Genomic DNA, 20958 nt, shown 5'->3' on the forward strand with positions numbered 1-20958 from the left:
CAAAAATTAATGTGCCAAAAATCCTTTGAGCCCATAATTCAGCATAACAACCTTAGCGATCATACCACCATACCAACACACATGTGTATGTAATTGTACATATGTATATATACATGTATGCATCATCACTAACTTAACCTAACAGATTTTTTTTATTTATTATTTTTTTTTAGGTCCTAGCCACCGAAATCTGAGGAAAGTAAGCGGCAGGACCTGCCAGAGTAAAATTGAGTCTACTGGGTTCCTGGTCTGCCTCCCCATGGCGTAAGTGGGGCAACGCTGGGCCTCAGCAAGGGTCTAGCGGCTAAATGACCAGATGAACAACGGTACACGACACTGCACATGAACAAGTACCTCACACTTTTAAATCTCTGGCATTTCCCAGCGAACTGGTTCACCCACAATGAAAGCAACACTGAGATGGGGGAAACCCCTGGTGCCGTATGACAATAACACACTTTACACCAGTGTACTAAATGTAATCATAAACTAGCATATAGGTCAGTGCAAAAGTATCATTTTAACGTAGCCATCTACCAAAGTAGTAAAATTAATTAATTAAATTGGCATCGTTTTGGTTATATCTCATATTTTGAATGCCTTCACAACGAGTTGCCATGGTATTGTACTACCTGGAATAAGTAACACTTCACCAGTGGATAAGACTGCTGTTATGTATACTCAGCGGATACCACCACCCAGACCCAGGCATCTGAATAATATCATAAAGCGGGGTACACTGTATTGTATAGCTACGCACGTGGTTTGGAATGCAATATTTGTGAATATTTAACATTCATTTTTTGCAATTAATGTTCATATTTTAGATTTCGTTGATACTTGGGGGGAAAAAACTCGTAAAGTGAAAACTCGTAAAGCGAGAACTGCCTGCCTGCCTGTGTGTGTGTGTACATTCAGGGTACAAAATTTAATACTTATGGGAAATTCCCACGAATTCACAATTTTCACACACTTATTGCACTCAGTACAGTGGGACTGAATGGGACAGCATATACAATTCTTTTTGCAGGTTTAAGTGGACTCATTTCCCACCCAGCACAAGACACACATACTAACATATACCTGCATACCCACATACACATGTACCCAAATTTGCTCAACCATTTCCATACACTACACACATTCACTCCATACATATTACACACACACACACACACACACTCCAAGAACTTTTTTACCTAACTGTACTCATATACTCAGTCATGCATCCATCTGCAAATATATTAATTATTATTACATATATCAATCATTTTTAATTCACATGAAGTTATTATGAAAATTATAATTAATAATGCATAATCAATAATTACTAATTCACATGAAATTATTATATTACACACACATTTGCTCCATACATATTTTGCACGCGTGCATGCACACAACGCACATGCCATCGCACGCGTGATGGCATGGAGTGTGTCAAGAGCAATGAAAAGTTTTGAGGCCTATGACAACTTTAACTTTAAGTTGATCTGTGATAATACCACAGAGGTTGGTAAAGGTAAGTATAAAAAAATCAAGTATTATCTAAGAGAGCAAAATAAAATACACGGACAAAGTTTTTCATGTATATGAATACAATAATTGTATTTCTATTGAATTCTCATTAAATAATTATTTCCCATACAAAGTTTGGGAAATACACCTTGTTTAAAGAGTGTGGAAAAGTCTCAGATAACCCAGTTGATGTTGCTGATTAATTGAATACATAATTCGAATCGATTCAGCAGTATGAAATTAGTGATACTGAAACTACCATATGATTCTTTATTAGAAAAACTTTCATGCCTAAAGACAAGTAAAGCTAGTGAAGTAGAAAGTGTATACCAATAATTCTGAAGGAGGCAGCAAGAGAGTGGATTGAACCATTAAGGTTAATTATGAGGGCATCATTTAACTTGGAAGATATTCCACTGAACTGCAGAAGTATATCACCATGCATAAAGGGGGGGGGGTACTAAGAGTGAAGTCAACCAATCAGTCTGACTTCAGTGGTAGAGAAAATCAAAAGAGCAATGATCAAAAGTAATTCAGAAATGGAATTCTGAAAGCTAAACAACACAGTTTTGGTAAGGTAAAATTAGGTTTATCTAACCAAATTAGCTATTTTGATATAGCTACTCATGAGCTGGTAGTAGGAAATAATTTCAATATTGTTTAATTGGATTTCAGTCCTTTAGGGAGGTTACTGTATCAGTTGGAACATGTTGAAATTACAGGTAAGATTCTAAGATTAATTGCAGAGCTGCTGTAGGGAATGAGGAAATAATCATCACCAAGCAATGCTCTTTTAGGATGACTTGAAGAGTCTTCGAGGATGGTCAGAAGAGTAGCAGTTATATTTTAATGCAGGAAAATGTTAAGTCTCACACTTGGGGATTGGCAATCCCAAAATAACAAGTAAATAATTCAATATTTAAATTCAATAAATAATTTAATAAACAGTAGAGAAAGAAAGGGATTTCATAATTACATTACTGCAGCATAGACAATATATGGAGCAACACACAGAAAGATATAAGCTGCCATACTTAGAAACAACATGAGTCTTTATTGAATTTTCAATATGAGTAACCTCACCTTCCTTTACAAATAATGTGAATTTCATTAAATTTTCAAAATTACTTGATTAGCATTTTAGCATTAGTAGAGGCATATGATGCAAGAAAGCAATCTTCAAGGAGGAATGGTTGTGAACATATTCTTGCAGCTGAAACTCCACCTACAGTGAAGAGAAATTCAACAGGTAGCTGAAGGTCATTCACTAGCTCCCCTCTTCTCATTCAATCCATATATCTTTCACCCAAATAATTCAGGGTACCAACTGCTGAAATAAGACAGTCTTAGACCAACAGTGTGTTGATGAAAAGGGGTGGTGTTGTGGCATGAATGTGGCACAGAGAAGCAACTGTGATCAAGTTGCTTCTCTGTGCCACAGAGAAGTGAAGATCAAGACTAACCAGCCAACCTTGCAAGTATCACTTCTGTAAGCAGAAACACATGCCATCGTGTCCCTAATATGACTGTTCCTCTTCTGCTTCCACAAGCTACACAAAATTGTTTCAATATTTTATAGTCACATTTTCATGTGTTTCTGCTTACAGTTGATTGCACACATATACATCTGGAATACTAGTGATACTTTTCAGGAACATGATATAAAGCCTCGCATTTACAAGGCTTACTTCACATGCAATCTTTTCATGTTGCACTAATAGTAAAAATAAATAGGGACTAATCTAAATCAATCTTTATTAACATATTCAAATACTTTTATTATGGAAGTTATGCAGCAATTTACATTTTAATATTTTAGCCATTAATTGTTACCAGTCAATATAACAGCTGACAGTTGTAGTTACAATATCCAAATTACAGAAATTTATAAATAATCTTTGTTCAATTGAAATTAACACATGTTAAGTTTTGAAACACTGCTGATCTAATGCTCATTGTTAACTACTGATTTGAAATACTTCTCCTCAGTGACAAATATCAAATACAAATCACTTTCCAACAATAAACTGGAGACATTACATATAGTCATGACAAACAGCACCATAAGTTAAAAATGTAACTTTCACTACTCAGTTCCATTGCACTGATGTCATTAGTTTTTGTGCTGCTCAATATTTTTTTAACAGTATATTTTCATGTTACTATTTAAAAAATTTGTCAAATAAAAAACGGAATGCTTCAAAGATGACTTAAGTAATTCAAATCTGAATTAAAGATTTGGGAACTATGTACAAAACAAAAAAACTTATTTTGAAATTCTCTTCAGAATGCAACAGATTCATCGTGTTCACAATGTAACCAAACTTCTCTTAGCAGTAAATACTTATGTTTACAAGGTTCATATCTACTTCAATAATTGCAAAATTAACCCAAACTAAAAATTTTGAAATTTTATCTAAACATTTTTCAATTAAAATATAAAAATATTTAATTACTCAGTCACATTCTGATATTCATTTCTACTGTAGTAACATTTTATGATGAAGCATTATACCTAATAAACAACTGTTTTTGTTGCTGTGGAAATCCCAAACAAATGACCCTACAATACTTCAGTACTGTGGACAGGTTTAAGGTTGAGAGGACAGAAGATGCATATTGACACTAGACTTAATTTAATGCAAATAAGCAATATCTGTAATGGGCTTAAACCAAAAGAAATGGAATTACTGCAAAAAAAAGGAAGAAATATTTGCAATGACAAGATTTGCAAGACAATATTTGCTTATGACAAGAGAGGTTGGAAGGTAATCCTCAGAAGAGAAAGATGATCTCATCTAGAAATCAGAGTATTATCAAAGATGAATATGGAAGCAGTGATTTTTTTTTCCCCCCCCAAGAATTAACGCAGAAGTGAATTTCTTAAGGACTGAAAGTTAGTTTACTTCATCCCAATGAACAATTTCATGTGTAAACTGGCATTTAAGGAATTAGTAGTAAATATTCAAGAAATTAAAGTTGTTTACACAGGGCAAAGTTTGGTTTCTCAAACTAGAATGTAGTATGCTGTTACTAACATAACAATGGACTAAATTTCCAATCAGCGGAAGAAGGTCATTAAAGGCCATAAAGGTCTGCTTTGTTTAATAATGTCACATACTTGCAACATTTCAAATAAATCAAATCTATTCAAATAAATCTAACTAATATATCAGTGTCCCTCCCCTAATTGTTGTCTTTGGGTTAAGGGCAAAAAAAAAAGATAAAATTTGAATAGGTGATGCCCACTAACGAAATGCATCAACAAGTTAGTTAACATTGCTACACCTACTTGTTTATCACACTGTCTCACTGTCACTAAGCCCACCTGTCCATTAATTTTATGGTCCATAATTTTAGCAAGTAAAGTGAAGTTGTATTTTTAGTGAGTTGAGCAATCTTGTAAAATAAAAAAAATAATAAAAAATCGATTCATGAGTGAGGAGAAAAATGAATTTACTGAAACTGCAATGAGTATGTAGAAGTGAAGATTCTGCTCTTCAATATTTTTTGGAAAAGAATTGTTAAAAAATGAAATTCTGTTTTCATCGTAAGTGGATTTTCAATTAATGAGAAACAGAAGACAAGCTAGTGGATATTAAAGGCATTATCCATTACATTGACAATAAACCTTCAGTAACAAAGGAGTTTTTTTTTTTTGGAGGAACATGGATACCTCTGAAAAGACTAATTATATATTTTTGGACAATGCAACATTCATAAAGACTGTTTCCACATGGGAGTTCACCATGAGGTGTTCGTTAAATATTATGAAAGTTTTAGATATATCTACAGTTTGCAGTTTTTGGAAGAATCTAGGTCTAGGAGGTCATGACTTAATGAGTGAAATCAATGAAACAGCATTAAGAAAACAGGAACATCAAAGAGAAAGAAATATTAAGAAGCAATTGATTTTTAGTGAATTTGAACATAATAACAAAGTAGGTCACAGGACATTAGTTCTAAATAGAAAGGCAGAAACTTTACTTAATATCTCTCTATACATTAAAAGAAAGTTTTCCTCCTGGTAATATTTATTCGAGCCAATGGGAGAAGAGGGATGCGGGTGATGTGGTACAATTGAATGGAGCAGTTACGTCACTACAAATGCTCAGGTAAATAATTACATAGGGGATTTCCTGATTAGATTTCTATCAGTGCATTATTAGTATAATTACGAGAAGGGTTTAGAAGATTTGACTTACTCAGTCATAACTCTACATTTTACATGGGACAAAACAGGAAATAAATGGAGTCGACATAAAAATGTGTGTAAAGTAGTGGCTAGGTTGAATAGCGTCTCATGCAAGATGTCAAGAGATTTCATTTGAAATTATTGTTACATGAATCAAAACATTTAAGGTGTTTCGAAGACGTGAGAACTGTTAACGGAGTAGTGTACAAGACTTTTCAAGAAGCTGCTCGAGTGGCAGATCTAGTAAATCGATCGATTATGTGAAGGAAACTCTTTCTGAAGTAGCTTCAGTAATGATGCTGAGCAGGATAAGACTTTTTTTGTATATTTGATATTGGCTGGGGAAATTGGCAAGTGAAGCGAGCCAGTGTTCCCTAGTAAACATTAAAATAATAAAGCCAGGCTTAATCACAATTTCAATGAATGGGCCACTTACAAAATATTTTTCCAAAATTCCAGAACAGAATTATAAACACTATACCCTTAAATATAAAAAATAATTTGGTTGATCCTGTTATTAGGGCTTGCACAAATAACATAAAAAGGCAACGGAAAACTTGTTTTATAACTATGCATGTTGACTAGATAATTTTTGCATGTCTCTTTTCTATCTGTGTGTGTGTGTGAGAGAGAGAGAGAGAGAGAGAGAGAGAGAGAGAGAGAGATAAGTTTCCGAATCATAAAAATCTCCCTGGAGTAAGTTCTTCATAAGTACTTTTCAACTGAAAGAAAAAAAAAAAAAAAAAAAAAGCCACACTATTGCATGAATTTGGATAAGTTATTCTTATATTATTTTTCATTTTTAAAAATGAGGAGTACAGGGGGTCCCCGGTATCAGAGTATTCATTATCTGAGTCCCCGCAGTTACGAGGATTTGAAAATTAAAGAAATTAAAGCTTTTTCCCTTGAGAAAATTGGCCAAGCACTGTTGTTACTTATTCCTGGTTGGCACCACCACCCAGACAGCACCATTTGAAAAATGGTATGGGAGAAGAAACTGTTACCACATACTACCCCTATTAGACTTAGGAAAGCAAAAAAGTATAGGAAAGTGACAGTAGGAGAGGAAGAGGGAGAAATGCCATCAAAGGAACAAAGGGACAGTTACTCTCACTCTTCACTGAACTAAACCATTAACAAACCCCCAAATAGGCAATTCTTCCCCATACTTCACAATGAATTGAATGGGCCACTTACAAAATATTTTTCCAAAATTCCTGAACAGAATTATTATTGCACTACCTCAAATAAGTAACGCTTCACTAATAGAGAAGACTACTGTCACTTATTCTTGGTGTGCACCATCACTCAGACGGCACCGTTTCAAAGCTAGTTGGCTTTCCATCAGTGGGTGGGCAGGTACCCTGGTATTGCAAACATGACAACACAGTTGTGAAGTTAATCACACAATAGGAGTTAATCACACATCCACCCACCAATGAAAACCCAACTAGCTTTGAAACAGTGCCATTTGGGTTGTGGTGCCAACCGAGAATAAGTAACAATAGTCTTCTCTATTAGTGAAGCATTATTTAGTCGAGGTAGTGCAATACATGGGCAACTCATTGTGAAGGATGAGCACGATATGAGATACAGATGAAATGATGCCTTTCACACTACTACCGTAGTTTTTCTATAAGAGCTGGCTATGGTATATCTACACTGATATTATATAGATGCAGAATCGTAAACTCTTAAAATATTAAGCCTAGTTGCATTTAGTTTTAATTAAATTATAACAACATTACAAAAATTTGGTCCCCATTTTAAGTGGAATTTTATGGAACCAAGTATCCTCGGATAACGAGGATCCCCTGTATATTACACATGGAAAATGTTCTCATTATCACCAACAGAATATCTTCGATTTGTCACGTGTATGGTCCCTTTACTACCAGTAAATACACTCATAACTTGATAAATTAAGAGGTCACCTACCAGAGTTTAACAAAATACTATTTCAGGAAATATTTCACTTTCCTCTTTAAATTTAAATGTCTTCAACTTCCAGCATTTCTTCATTTAAGCTCCAATCATCACTTTTACTAGCTAGAGACCATTTCTTCAGTTTCATTATCTTTTTCTTCTTGCACATGTACTTTATCCTGTGTTACATAATAATTGCAAAATCTGCATGATCAACAAGATTTCAATTCTGTTGCTTTCTGTGGTTTCCAATTACCGAGAGCTACTCCAGATAACCATTTTTTCTTTCTCTGACAATCTGCAGGAATAAATTTGAGCTAGGATTAATAAAGCAAACTAAAAGTTAAATTCAAATTCAAATAATCAGAAATTTTGAAAGATACTGTAACTGCAGCATAATCTGTAAATTTTGAAAGTACCATATCTGCAGCATACAGTTTTTTTTTTAAACGTGGGAGGAAAAAAAAAAAAAAAAAAAACTTACTAAAAAAAGTAACAAGAAAAATGTCTAAAATATAATAGTATAAGTACACATAACTTACCTATTTATAAAACCATGTTTGCTCTGTTTGTAAAAATAATTAAAATACACAGAATACTGGTGGAAAGCCCTATAAGGCAATAACTGTAATGGACTTTTAACTCCAATTTCTTTTACTCTGTAATGAAAAACATGATTTCATAAGTCAATCATAATTAGAACTGGTCCAACTTCACTGAGGAAAATTTTAAGTTCGTTCATGTTTTTAAGCTTGCATTATGCACAACGAATCACCGGAATCCTGGCCACATAAATTCATAATTGCTGCATTTGATTTTGATTGAGCTTATAGAATAAGTAATCATAAGAAGATGGCACATTTAGGTCATTCGCATTTTAAATTAATAGTTCAAACTATATTTAAACTTCTTTAAAATTCACCAAATATAAAAATTCAATCATCACATTATCTTTTGAAAGCATTTTACAGGTTTAGCTGCGTCATATTACTTTTATCTTATCATATCAACAGAATACTTATCATCAACTGATCATATTATGGTCATATTACTTTTATCTTATCATATCAACAGAATACTTATCATCAACTGATCATATTATGGTCATATTACTTTTATCTTATCATATCAACAGAATACTTATGATCAACGGAATTCAACCATTTTTAAGAACATATTTGAATATCCACAATTCATTGTGATTTGACTCCAGAGAAAAATCTCAACCTTGCTTGGTTATCATTTATGGTGCATACAAGTAGGCAGTCCTATTTACAAAAGGAATGCTATCTTAAGGGCTATACTAGACGAGTGCTTGAAGTATGAGCGTAAGCTGGCATTGTGAATGCCTCCAAAACAGCAAACTACACGTAGCGCTCCTAATGTCAGATCGTTTCAAACTAGACGGGGCACTTCTAACATTTCACTGGATATCACCAGGGACTCACTTTTTCTATTCCCAGTTTCAAGATGGATGTTGTTTAAGTTGGATGTATTGCGCATTTATGTATGGTGCTGATTGCAAGTAGAAAGAGAAAACGACAATGGTGAATTCATCCAGAAAATTTAAATAGATAAAAAAAAAAAGAAAGTTTTAAATTATGTTAGAAACACACAAGAAGTCTCCCAAGAATTTTTTTTAATTTTATTTTACAGAATGTCAATAAAGAGATTTAATGAACTTTTAATGTTAATTAGTAGGGGAAAAAAACGCAAAATTTGATATCGTGATGCAGAAATCAATACCAATGTTTTCATCTATGCTTTTTTTGTGCTGTACAGACAGGCCAATTCTGACTAATTGAAATATGTATTTCTGAAATGTTGTTTTCTTTATTTGTAAAATTATTTTATTTCTACCCACTATTCTTATTCAGAGATTAAGGTATTTGTAAGACTCTGTGTCTTACAGAATTACTTTCAGTAACATAAAGGATAATTTCCTGTTTGGTTTTACTGCATGGGACTGCTCAGAATAAAACACCTACATTTTAGTCTTTCCACCACTCGACATTATTTCCAGATGGAATATGGACAAGTACTTTCCATCCTTTTAAAGCAGAAAACATTCTCCACTAACCACACAGTAACGGAGTACTTTCCGTGCTCCGGAATAAAGGATTGGTGTTGTTTGATTTCAAGAATGCTAATGTCGAAGACATCAAATTTTGAAGTTTGTAATGCAGCTATCAATAGAAATATTTTCTTGAAATTTCGTTAGAAGATCAAATCATACATCCAGAAAAGGTGCTGTACTGATATTGATCCATAAAAACAATTACAATAAAGCAAATTTTTTTTTTTTTTTTTTTTTTTATTAAATTCACATTGCAGTGTTATCAGTTTTACACCAAATTTTCCCGTTTCCGATGTGGCTTCCAATTGATGAATTTCCTCAATTTTGTGTTAGTAGATGCAATACACGTAGCGCTGTTGAAGAAAAGTTGAAGAAAAGGAAGTACGATCTTTTCGTTTTTTCAAAAACAATCTGTTTCAATTGTTTCAGTCATGTTTTTTATGCCAAGAAACAGTTGTGTGCATTATTTTATTATTATTATTTTTTTATTTTTCCCTGTATCATGCTGGCAACGACTCTGTACTTTGTGGCTTATTGCATGCTTTCATTGCTTTCACAACACTTTTCAAAAAGGAAAGATACTGAAGTTATGTTTAAAAGCGTGAAATTATGTTTTAAAAAGGTTTTCAAAATTCGTTTTGGAAGACAACAGAGAGTGCATGCGATTCTTTTTTTATTGACGCCAACATTATTTGCAGTGAATATTCTTCAGCAGTTTTCCAATTACTGTTTTCATCTTATTTAATCATAATAAGGTTCTTTATTAACTTAAATTATGTACATCTGTGATTCCGTACACAGATAACCCAGAAACTACCAATAAATTGTCTCTGCAAGTGAACAAACTTTTATTTCATTAACTAATGAAACAGTTACAATAAAACCAACTTTTCTTTCTTTCTTTTTTTTTTTTATCAAATGCACATTGCAATGTTATCAGATTTACACCAGTTTTTCCCGTTTCCAGTGTGGCTTCCAATGGATGATTTCCTGAATTTTGTATTATAGATGCAATACACATTGAAGATACAAAGGACAATCTTTTCGTTTTTCAAAAACAATCCACTGCAATTCTTTTGGTCATATTTTTTATACCAAGAAACAGTTGCGTGTATTATTTTGTTATTATTATATATATATTTTTTATTATTATTTTTATTTTTTTTTCTGTATCAGGCTGGCAACGACTCTGTACTTTGTGGCTTACTGCATGCTTTGAATTGCTTTCACAATACTTTTCAAAAAAGAAAGACACCGAAGTTGTGTTTGAAACGAAAGGTTTTCAAAATTCATTTTGGAAGAAGACAGAGACCCACGTGATTCTCATTTGTTAATGCTGACATTAGTTGTACTGTTGCAGTGGATATTATTTAGTAGTTTTCCGATTACTGTTTTCATCTTATTTAATAATAATAAGGTTCTTTATAGGCTTAAATTATGTACATTGGTGATTCTGTACACAGATAACCCAGAATCTACCAATATATTGTCTCTGCAAGTGAACAAACTTGTATTTTGTTAACTAATGAAATAGTACTCAAATAGAAGTAATATTTACAATCCTAAGGTTAAGAACTGAGCTTTTTGATTATTCTCGTCATTACATTGTTCATTCCAGTTCGGAAACATTTCTTTTCCAATTTCAATACAAGACTTTGCCTTTATTTCTTTGTTGGAGTGATCTTTTAATGCCATGTTGTACAAGGAAGGCCTTTTCACCTCACAAATAAGCTCCTCTATGTCAAACATAGTCTTCCCCAAAGTATAATAAACAAACCAATTAAGGCCAACCACCCGATGCACGGGGAGAATGTTACCTCAGGCTATGCAAATGCCAAGGCATATACTCTTGTAACGTGTCCGAAGGTATTGACAGGCATTTTATGCCAGCTTATGCGGCATTCGAAGTGCTCATCTAGTTTGCATGCCTTTACACCCTCTGCTTCCTGTAAAACTGGGCATTGGAAGGCTGTGTAATCAGATTTAAATTGTAAGTTAAAAGATTATTATTTTGGTTTTAATATCACAAAAAAAAAAAAACATTAACTATTCATATTTGTTTTACAAAGTAAATCCTCTTTTCATTTGAGAAAATTATCTAGATTTTCTATTTTGCTTGCTTTATAAAGCTACTCTCTTCCCCAAGCCCTCAAAGGTAAAAAACCTATAAGCCTAACTCAAGTTAGGCCAATTCATAACTAAATACTTATATGATGCAGCAATAATTCTCATAATTTTTAACACAAGAAGCAGACATGTAATGGGGGTGAAAATTTTTAAATATAGTGGTATCTGTAATTAAAAGAAGAAAGGATAAATCAGTTTCAAGACCACTTTGTCTAAACAGTGAAGTGAAGGGGGGGACTACAAAACTCCACAACCTAGCAATGATAGTGGGTCACATGTCACGGGCTGCTACCACTGCCAGGTTGTGGAGTTTTGTAGTTCCCATGTTAAACATTAATGATTATAAATCTGAAATTTTTTCTACCTTCCTAGATAAACTTTTACTGCAATAATTTTACCACAATTACCAAACAGCTGATGCTATTTGTTTAGAGGTACTGGTTACTTATTTTTCTTCTCCCACTAGTTCAACGAATATCTACAGGCTTATCTTAATTGTTTTTGAAATATTCATTATTGTTTTCAAATATAGATGAGAACACAAAACTCAAAATTCATTAAAGATTGACACTACTATGCAGAAAGCAATATGTAATTCAAATTTTACGCACTGTGAAATTTGAAAAAAACACTTCAAAATAAACGCAACAAATTTGAATTTATTTCAAATTTCACACACTGTGAAGTATACCAAATTTGAAATAAACATTAAAATATAGCAGTGACTAATAACATCAAATATACATAATTTTTAGGCATGTTTGCATAATGAAATATTATGCACTTTTCAAGCAGAATTCAAGAAACTCCATAATATTTTACAGAAATTAAAAAGTTGGGCAACTATCGTTTGACCTGCCACTATTTTTGCTACACTTTAGGTGCAACCACCAAGTTGACATTAACCTGGCTCAGCCAAACCTGAATAGAAATGGTTTAGAATAGGGAGGGGGGGGAGGAGTTAATGGCATACTTGCAATACCAATTAAATGAGTTTTAATCAATCAATAATAATAATCGAAATTTTACATCCATATTATATTTATAAAATATGAAATAAAATAAAATAAAAAAAGCTTACATTTTCATCACTTATGCAATTTGGCCAACCAGTCCACCTTTGGAATCTTACTGGAATGTTAGTTAAATCATACATGTCCTGTTTGATCTGATTATAGAGATAAATGGGAAGAAGGGAACATTTATATATAAATTTCACAATAAATTAATATCAAATTTATTATAATACATCTGATATAACATCCTAAAATGATTTTTTTTTATATAAGTTCAAATAAAAGAAAATAAAATTTAAATAATGCTTTTTCTCTAATATTTATAATGCTTGGAATGTTCCTAAAAGTATTAACTAGTTTTCAATTTAAAAATATGTACTATTTCAATTGAACATTTCTGCTAAAAACAAAATGAACTTTATAAATTCCAATTCAATGTAGAAACTGAGGCATCACAATTTCCATATACACAGATATTCTGTTTACCCATAATACAAATATCTTACTACAATTTAGGGAAGTAGATATGCTATTAATCTGGTTTTTTTTTTTTTTTTTTTCGTTTTTTTTGTCCTCGCCTTTTCCCATTATTATTTGGGGTCAGCGTTTTTTATTGTTTTGGCATGCAATTTTTACGGCCAGATGCCCTTCCTGACGCCAACCCTCACCCTTTATTCGGGCTGGAGATATGCGGTGGTCATTCCCTGACCTTCTGCATCCTCCGTATTTGGTGGTCACGGGCTCGAACTCCGGTTTAATCACAAAGCGTGTGCTATGCACTACTGCTCCTGCCCACCTGGCTACGGAGGCGCCATATGCTATTAATCTGTATTAGCTGCAAATAATAATGTTTGCATGTGCTCATAGATGGCAGTAATATTCAGGAGCATTAACACATTTGACTGTCTGCTTCCCAGACAGTCAAATTTCTCTCTCTTTCAGTTATGGACAGATGAAAGATCTGTTACACCCCATCTGTTGAGATGGGTTGTAATGGTCAGTCTATTTTTGGTTTATTTTTGTTTTATTTTATTGTAGTTGGTTTACTCTCTGTTGGCGATATTTCACATAAATTAGGACTTGATGCCCATCAGAGGGGTGCCGTTAAATTTCTATTTAATTGGCATTCAAAATTTAATTGATTATTATTTTTTTTATCTTTGCATTTAGATTTTCTAAATTATCTTGGAGACTTTCTGCTACAATATTTTTATTCTTGTTACCCTTCTCTTCCCTCCCTGCTGGTTTGTTATGTTTAATTTTGAATATTTTTGCTCTTCTGTCTTGCAATGCTGCTGGCATTATTTTTATTTAATTATCATTCTAATTTTTATATTTCAAGCATCATGAAGAGGAATATGCTTTTTACTGCCTCTGATGTTTGCTTTAGCTTTTTATTTTTTATTATGAAGGATTCAGTTTTCAACTATTTCAAACATTATTCAAAAATTCACCTATGTTGTGTGTGTGTGTGTGTGTGTGTGTGTGTGTGTGTGTGTGTGTGTGTGTGTGTGTGTGTGTACAGGGTGATTCACTACCAGTGTGACAAACTTGCAGGAGGTGTAGGGGGCACAAAGACGAATTGGAATCACATAGCATTGCAGGGTCCGAAATGCCTTTGTCATGCAGTAGAGGACGTTGAATGGGAGGTCACATGTACAGCGATCCCGCTGGAAGTCATCATTTGCGAACCGGTTCCCGAGGCAGTAGGATGGACGAGTATTCAAATGTTGAACCGGCCAACATGCACCTCACGTATGGAGCTGCGGACTGTAACGGGCGCACTGCTCTGTGCTTGTATCAGGAATGTTTCCCGCACAGGCGTGCTCCTCATCATACGATTTTCGCACGTGTGCCAAGAAGGTTACATGAGACTTTTTGTTTCATGAGAGGTACCATGAATCGAGAGCGAACGAGGATGCCAGACAATGAGAAGAATGTCCTACGTCTTGCAGAAGGCAATCCAAGTACGAGTACTCGAGTGATAGGCCAACGATTGGGTATTTCCCAATCCACTGTATGGAGGATACTGTCAACAAACCAAATGAGTTCATTGGATGTGTTGCAGATGGTATCATCTGCAACACATCCAATCATTGGAGCCTGCGGATTATCCACTCCAGACGACTTTTGCTACTTGGCTTCTTCAACAGAGTGCGGCAGACAGCACATTTGCTGCATCCGTATTGTTCACGGATGAGGCAAGTTTCACAAGAGAGGGAACCTTCAATCAACATAATGCCCATTTGTGGGCTTTGGAGAACACCCCCCAATGGTACACGAACATGTGCAACTCAACGCCGTTTCTCTGTCAATGTTTGGGCCGGCATTGTTGGAGACCACCTCATTAGACCGTACCTTCTGCCCCCTCGTCTGGACGGCAGGGCATACTTGATCTTTCTACAGCAAGTCCTGCCCGAACTTATTGAAGAAGCACATGTTCCTCAGTCGTTGCACCGCTCAATGTGGTTCCAGCGTGATGGGGCTCCCCCACATTACACCAATACGTCCGCCAACACCTAAACATTACATTTGGACAGCATTGGATAGGTCTTGGTGGTCCAGTTCATTGGCCTGCTAGATCGCCAGACCTATCATGCCTGGACTTCTTCTGCTGGGGTCAAATGAAGACATTGGTGTACAACACCCCTGTTGATTCAGTTGAAGACCTCGTCGCTCGCATCTCTGTAGCTGCCGGGGAGATTCAAGACACGCCAGGAATCTTCCAGAACATTAGGGATTCCATGCAGCGGCGCTGAGAAGCCTGTGTAACTGCTTCTGGTCGAACTTTCAAACACCTTCTGTAGCATGGCTTTTTGCCAACGTAAAACTTGTCATTAAAATGATTTCTGTTACACTAATGAGTTGCTGTTTCTGTTCTTTTTCTTTGCTTCTTTGTTCACGTGACCTCCTGCATGACGAAGGCATTTCGGACCCTGCAATGCTATGTGATTCCGATTCATCTTTGTGCCCCCTACACCTCCTGCAAGTCTGTCGCACTGGTAGTGAATAACCCTGTACACACACACACACACACACACACACACACACACACACACACACACACACACACACACACACACACACACACAGTGTTTCAAAAATGATGGTCAATAATTTAAAGGTGAAAAGTACAAACTAAAATAAGCAAAAAAAGTCCCAGTGAACATCGGGACGCAAATGAACCATTTTCGAGATAATGCAAATTTTCTGTTAAGATCTACCACTGACTGTGGGAGCACTAGTTTAGCAAAAAGCTGTGAACCCTTTGCTAAGGGTGGTTTTATTAAACATAAGATAATACATTTTTAATTTTTGGTTTCAATACCAAAGGATTTTTACAGATTACATATTACAGGATGTTACAAAAGGTGTTCAAAATGCTGTCCTTGCTTTGTAGCCTTCTCTGTATTGAGTTGCAAATCCTCTCAGGCATTCCTGGGTCAGTTCTGATTTTCTGAAAGTCTCCTTCAACCAGACGCCGCAATTCCGCAACTGTGTTAATGTCAGAAGTGTACACCAAGCTTTTTACAAGACTTCAGATACAAAAATCCATAGGATTTAAGTCTGGTGATCTGGGAGGCCACATTACAGGCCCACCTCTACCTATCCACTGTTGACCAAACCTTCTAGTTAGATACCAAGTCACAACCCAAGCAAACTGTATCGGTGCACCATCATGCATAAACCACATGTTCTGGCATTGCTGAAGTGGAATATTATCATCAACAAAGAGGTCTGGAAGGAACTGAAGTTACAGTTCTCCTGTTAGCCTGTTTGACAGAAACTGTGGTCCAATTAGACAGTCTCCTAGTAGTCCTTTCCAGACATTCAACAAGAAACATTGCTGATGTTGTGACTCGTGAAATGCATTAGGATTTTCATCAGACCAAACGTGACAGTTATGAAAATTAAAAATACCATCACGAGTAAACCCAGCTTTGTCAGTGAACAAAATGTTGCTTAAAAATTGAGGGTTCAGAACACACTGTTGTTGCATCCACTGGCAGAAGTTCACTCTGGAAGGGTTGTCTATATTGCTCAGACCTTGTACACACTAGATATGGTAGGGGTACAGTAACTGGTGATGTAAAATTCGCCACACACTGCTATGACTCAGTATATGCTCTTGCAGAACAACCAACCTTGTTGAAATTCCTGGATTTTGTTCTATTCATTTTAACACCCTTTCTTTAGCATTAGCATTAGTAGAGGCATTTGATGCAAGAAAGCAAGCTTATGCAGCATCAGCCAAAAAAAAAAAAAAACCCACTTCCACTTCACCCCTCAGTTCGTTCAAAATACCTGTCCAGCTGAGCCTTAAACTTATTTAGGCTATCAACCTCCACCACAAGGGATGGAAGTCTGTTCCACCAACCAACCACCCGCTGGCTAAAGGCAAATTTCCGCACGTCTATCCTACATCTGTCTTTCCTCAATTTGAATTTATGCCCTCTCAGGTGATTTTTCTGAGCTAGAGGAAGAATCCCATCAGCATTGAGCATGCTTAAATCATTCAAGGCTTTATACACCTCTATCAGGTCACCTCGCTGGTGCCTAGTCTCCAGACACTGTAATTTGCAAAACGTAAGCCTTTCTTCGTAAGAGCACCCCTTTGTTCCATTCACTAATCTTGTTGCCCTTCTCTGTACTCGTTCCAGCAGCTCTACATCCTTCTTGAAATGAGGCCTCCAGACCTGTATACAGTACTCTAGGTGTGGCCTGACCATTGCCTTATACAATGGAATAATCACCTCCTTATCCCTGCTGGAAAAATTCCTGTATATCATTGACAATACTCCATGAGCTACTCTTGCAGCCCGTCTGCACTGCTCAGAGAACTTCATATCTGCCTGCACAACCACCCCCAAGTCCCTTTCATTCTCTACCACTGTCAGTGTAGTACCACAGAGTTGATACGTTGCTCTGGGGTTGCTGTTTCCCATGTGTAGTACTTTACATTTGTCAATGTTAAACTTCATTTGCCACCTCTCAGCCCATCTGCTCAACCTTTCCAGATCCTGTTGCAGCAGCATAGTGTCAGTAGTGTCCTTGACAACCCTGCCAACCTTTGTATCATCTGCAAACTTGGACATTAAGCTTGATATACCATCATCAATATCATTTATAAATACAGAAAACAATAATGGACCCAACACTGGGCCCTGAGGGACTCCACTAATAACATTAGTCCACGATGAGCAGTGTCCATTGATTACCACTCTCTGTCTTCTCCCCCTCAACCACCCCTTTATCCATAGCAGCAATTTGCCTCCAATGTCACACTGCTCCAATTTGTGTAGCAGTCTTCCATGTGCAACAGTATCAAAAGCCTTTCTAAGATCCAAGTATATAATATCAAAGTTATTCCCTGCATCCAGTTCTTTTGTGACTGCATCATAGTATCCAATCAAGTTGGTCAGGCAAGACTACCCCTTAACAAAACCATGCTGTGTCTGAGCTATAACTGAAGTCTTGTCTAAATGATCCTGCAGTGCTTCTTTAACCAGTGCCTCCATTAATTTTCCTGGAACAGAAGTTAAGCTCACAGGTCTATAATTACTTGTGTCAGCCTTTGATCCTCCTTTGTGAATTGGGGTCACATTTGCACATTTCCAGTCTATGGGTACCTCCCCTGAGTCCAAGGAAGCTCTCATAATTATGGCTAAGGGTTTGCTTACTTCCTTTGCTGCCTCCGTTAATATAACTGGATAGATCCCATCCACCCCGGGTGCCTTTCTTGTGTTTATCTTCAACAGTTTCTCCTTCACTTTACTCCACTTCTTCAACATCAGATGTTATGCTCCTTCATATTCCATGTGTTCTCTAAAGCGTTGATGTACCCTGATGAATGTGCGCCTGTTGGGCTCCCTTCAGCAGGGAAATGCTTCTTGGTACAAGCATGCAGCCTTGAGTGCAATGCCGTTGGCTTTACCATACATGAAGTGCATGTCCGCATATTCTTCGTTGCTCTAACCTCTTTCCATGTTGACTATCCTTTGACAAGTACTAGTATGCCTGCTATGTCTCAGAGCATTGAGAGAGGGAAAAGGGAGAGAACGAGCATAACCTAACCTAAACAAACAAGTAAGTAGTGGATCCCAACTAGAAATGTGCAATATCTCAAACATGATTCACTTAAAGCATATTTACTAGGCTTTTTTTTGCATATTGTAGCCTGTACAGTTAACCTTTAAATTAATGACCATCACTTTTGTGTGTGTATATATATATATATATATATTATGTGAGGTAAAAGTAATAAAAATAAATAGATATGGCTATGTAGCTATCATTAGAGGCAGCAAATGCACATCCTCCACATGATGCCTAATTATATCTGATAATTAAAATAAATATGATATTTAAATAAAATCATCAGCCAGTAGTACGGCAATAATGCAGAGCGAAATGAAACGCAAAATAATATAAATAAACAAACAGGGAAGGGAAAGTAGAGATAATAGGACAAAAAGGTAGTCGATAATCCCCTATATAATTTAGTCAATTAAGTCATTAAACCCAATTAATAAAAAACGATATAAATTTAAATAATGCCAATTATAAATAATTTAGCGGTACCGCCCTTGAAGGTACCAGTTCCAAAAGACGTGAAATATCACCTAAAAAGGGTTAAAGAAACTACCAAAAAACTAAAATATCAAAATAATAGACTGACCATCATGCCCCATATCGACAGAGGACCACGAGGCCAATAATGGTCATGGAATTATTTTAATTATCAGATATATATATATATATATATATATATATATAAATAAGAAATTGCATTTATTTTTTCACATTCTCTACAGCTGAACCAGAACCCGAATCCCTCCCCTCTCACAGAAGTTGTTGCCAGCCTCTAGGAGCTGCTTTCTCTTGACTGCAATGACAGCATCATCATCATCGTCTGTAAAGTGTTTCCTCAGAAAGGCCACCTTTATTGGATCAAAGTCGGATTGCCAAAATCCACAAAAATTCATCACCTTGTGTAAGCATAGCTATGCACACAAACCAGGCAATATTTTAGAACTATTTCTGAAACCCATCCTTAACACATTACCAAATAGCAGAATTATTTATAACAACCAGCCCATAATACATGCATTAAAAGCTAATAACATCACCAGTATATCAATGTATGATTTTTACAGCCTCTTCACCAGAATAGACCTGCCAAACTTAAAAATAGTCCTCGACAAACTGTACAATAACTACAGTCACATGATAAACTGCAAGCCAACATTTTGGAACAGGTTAACCAACCTCTGCATTGCAAACAACTATATTACTAATGGAAGAACCTCTACCTACAGACCAAAGGAACACCAATGGGTGGTCCAGCCAGCTGTGTCCTGGCTAACCTTTATCTATCCTATGCTGAAACTGCATTACCAACTGAACTATCAATGTTCAGATACATTAACGACTTACTGGTAATAAAGTGTACCAACTTCATACAATAGTTTGCTAACATTTACCCTCCAGAACTGACTCTAGAAAAAACCAATGACAACAACCATAAAGCAAATTACCTAATCTGAATATTAATATTAACAACCCACAAACATCCATCAACATCTACAATAAAAGATTCCTTCAATTTCAATGTTGTCAACTATATATTGGCACTCTAATATCTTGAAAAAAGTACAAGCAAACATTCTTTCACAATCAGAATAGTTAACATATGTAACAGTAACTGGCTGATAAAGCATAATATAATAACCCTATATAACAAGCTATTGGACAATCAGTTTCCGACAGCCTACCTTCACTACCACTTCAACAAAATTTTAAAATATAAAATTTTAAAATTTTATATTTTAAAAATTTAAAAATTTTAAAATTTTATATTTTAAAAATTTAAAAATTTTCCAAATTTTAAAATATAAGAATATAATTAAACAAACCTCTAGATATGACAGATATCTTAGCATAATGACATCCTCTACATCCAGGCTGTGTAAATGATGTATAGGCAATACCCCTTAACCTTTTTGCTGTCTCACAGTCTGGAAAACCTGTGCCCACCGATTGGTTATCATAAAGAGTATTTTTTCACTATTTTTTTTTACTATTTTTATTGTCATTAT

At 35.4% G+C, this 20958-nt stretch overlaps 1 protein-coding gene across 1 annotated transcript in view; it reads right to left on the reverse strand.

Moving 5' to 3' along the window:
* LOC150077590 (FAS-associated factor 1-like) overlaps positions 1 to 20958 on the reverse strand; it is a 377947-nt gene that overhangs the window by 295348 nt on the left and 61641 nt on the right. The window contains exon 4 of the mRNA XM_090385644.1: positions 12925 to 13011. Coding sequence (XP_090241770.1) covers positions 12925 to 13011 — 87 coding nt within the window. The remainder of the gene's footprint in view (positions 1 to 12924; positions 13012 to 20958) is intronic.

The sequence above is a fragment of the Mastigoproctus giganteus genome, chromosome 12, assembly GCF_048544385.1.
Source record: "Mastigoproctus giganteus isolate SK-2022 chromosome 12, ASM4854438v1, whole genome shotgun sequence".
In the NCBI taxonomy this organism is placed as follows: Eukaryota; Metazoa; Arthropoda; class Arachnida; order Uropygi; family Thelyphonidae; genus Mastigoproctus; species Mastigoproctus giganteus.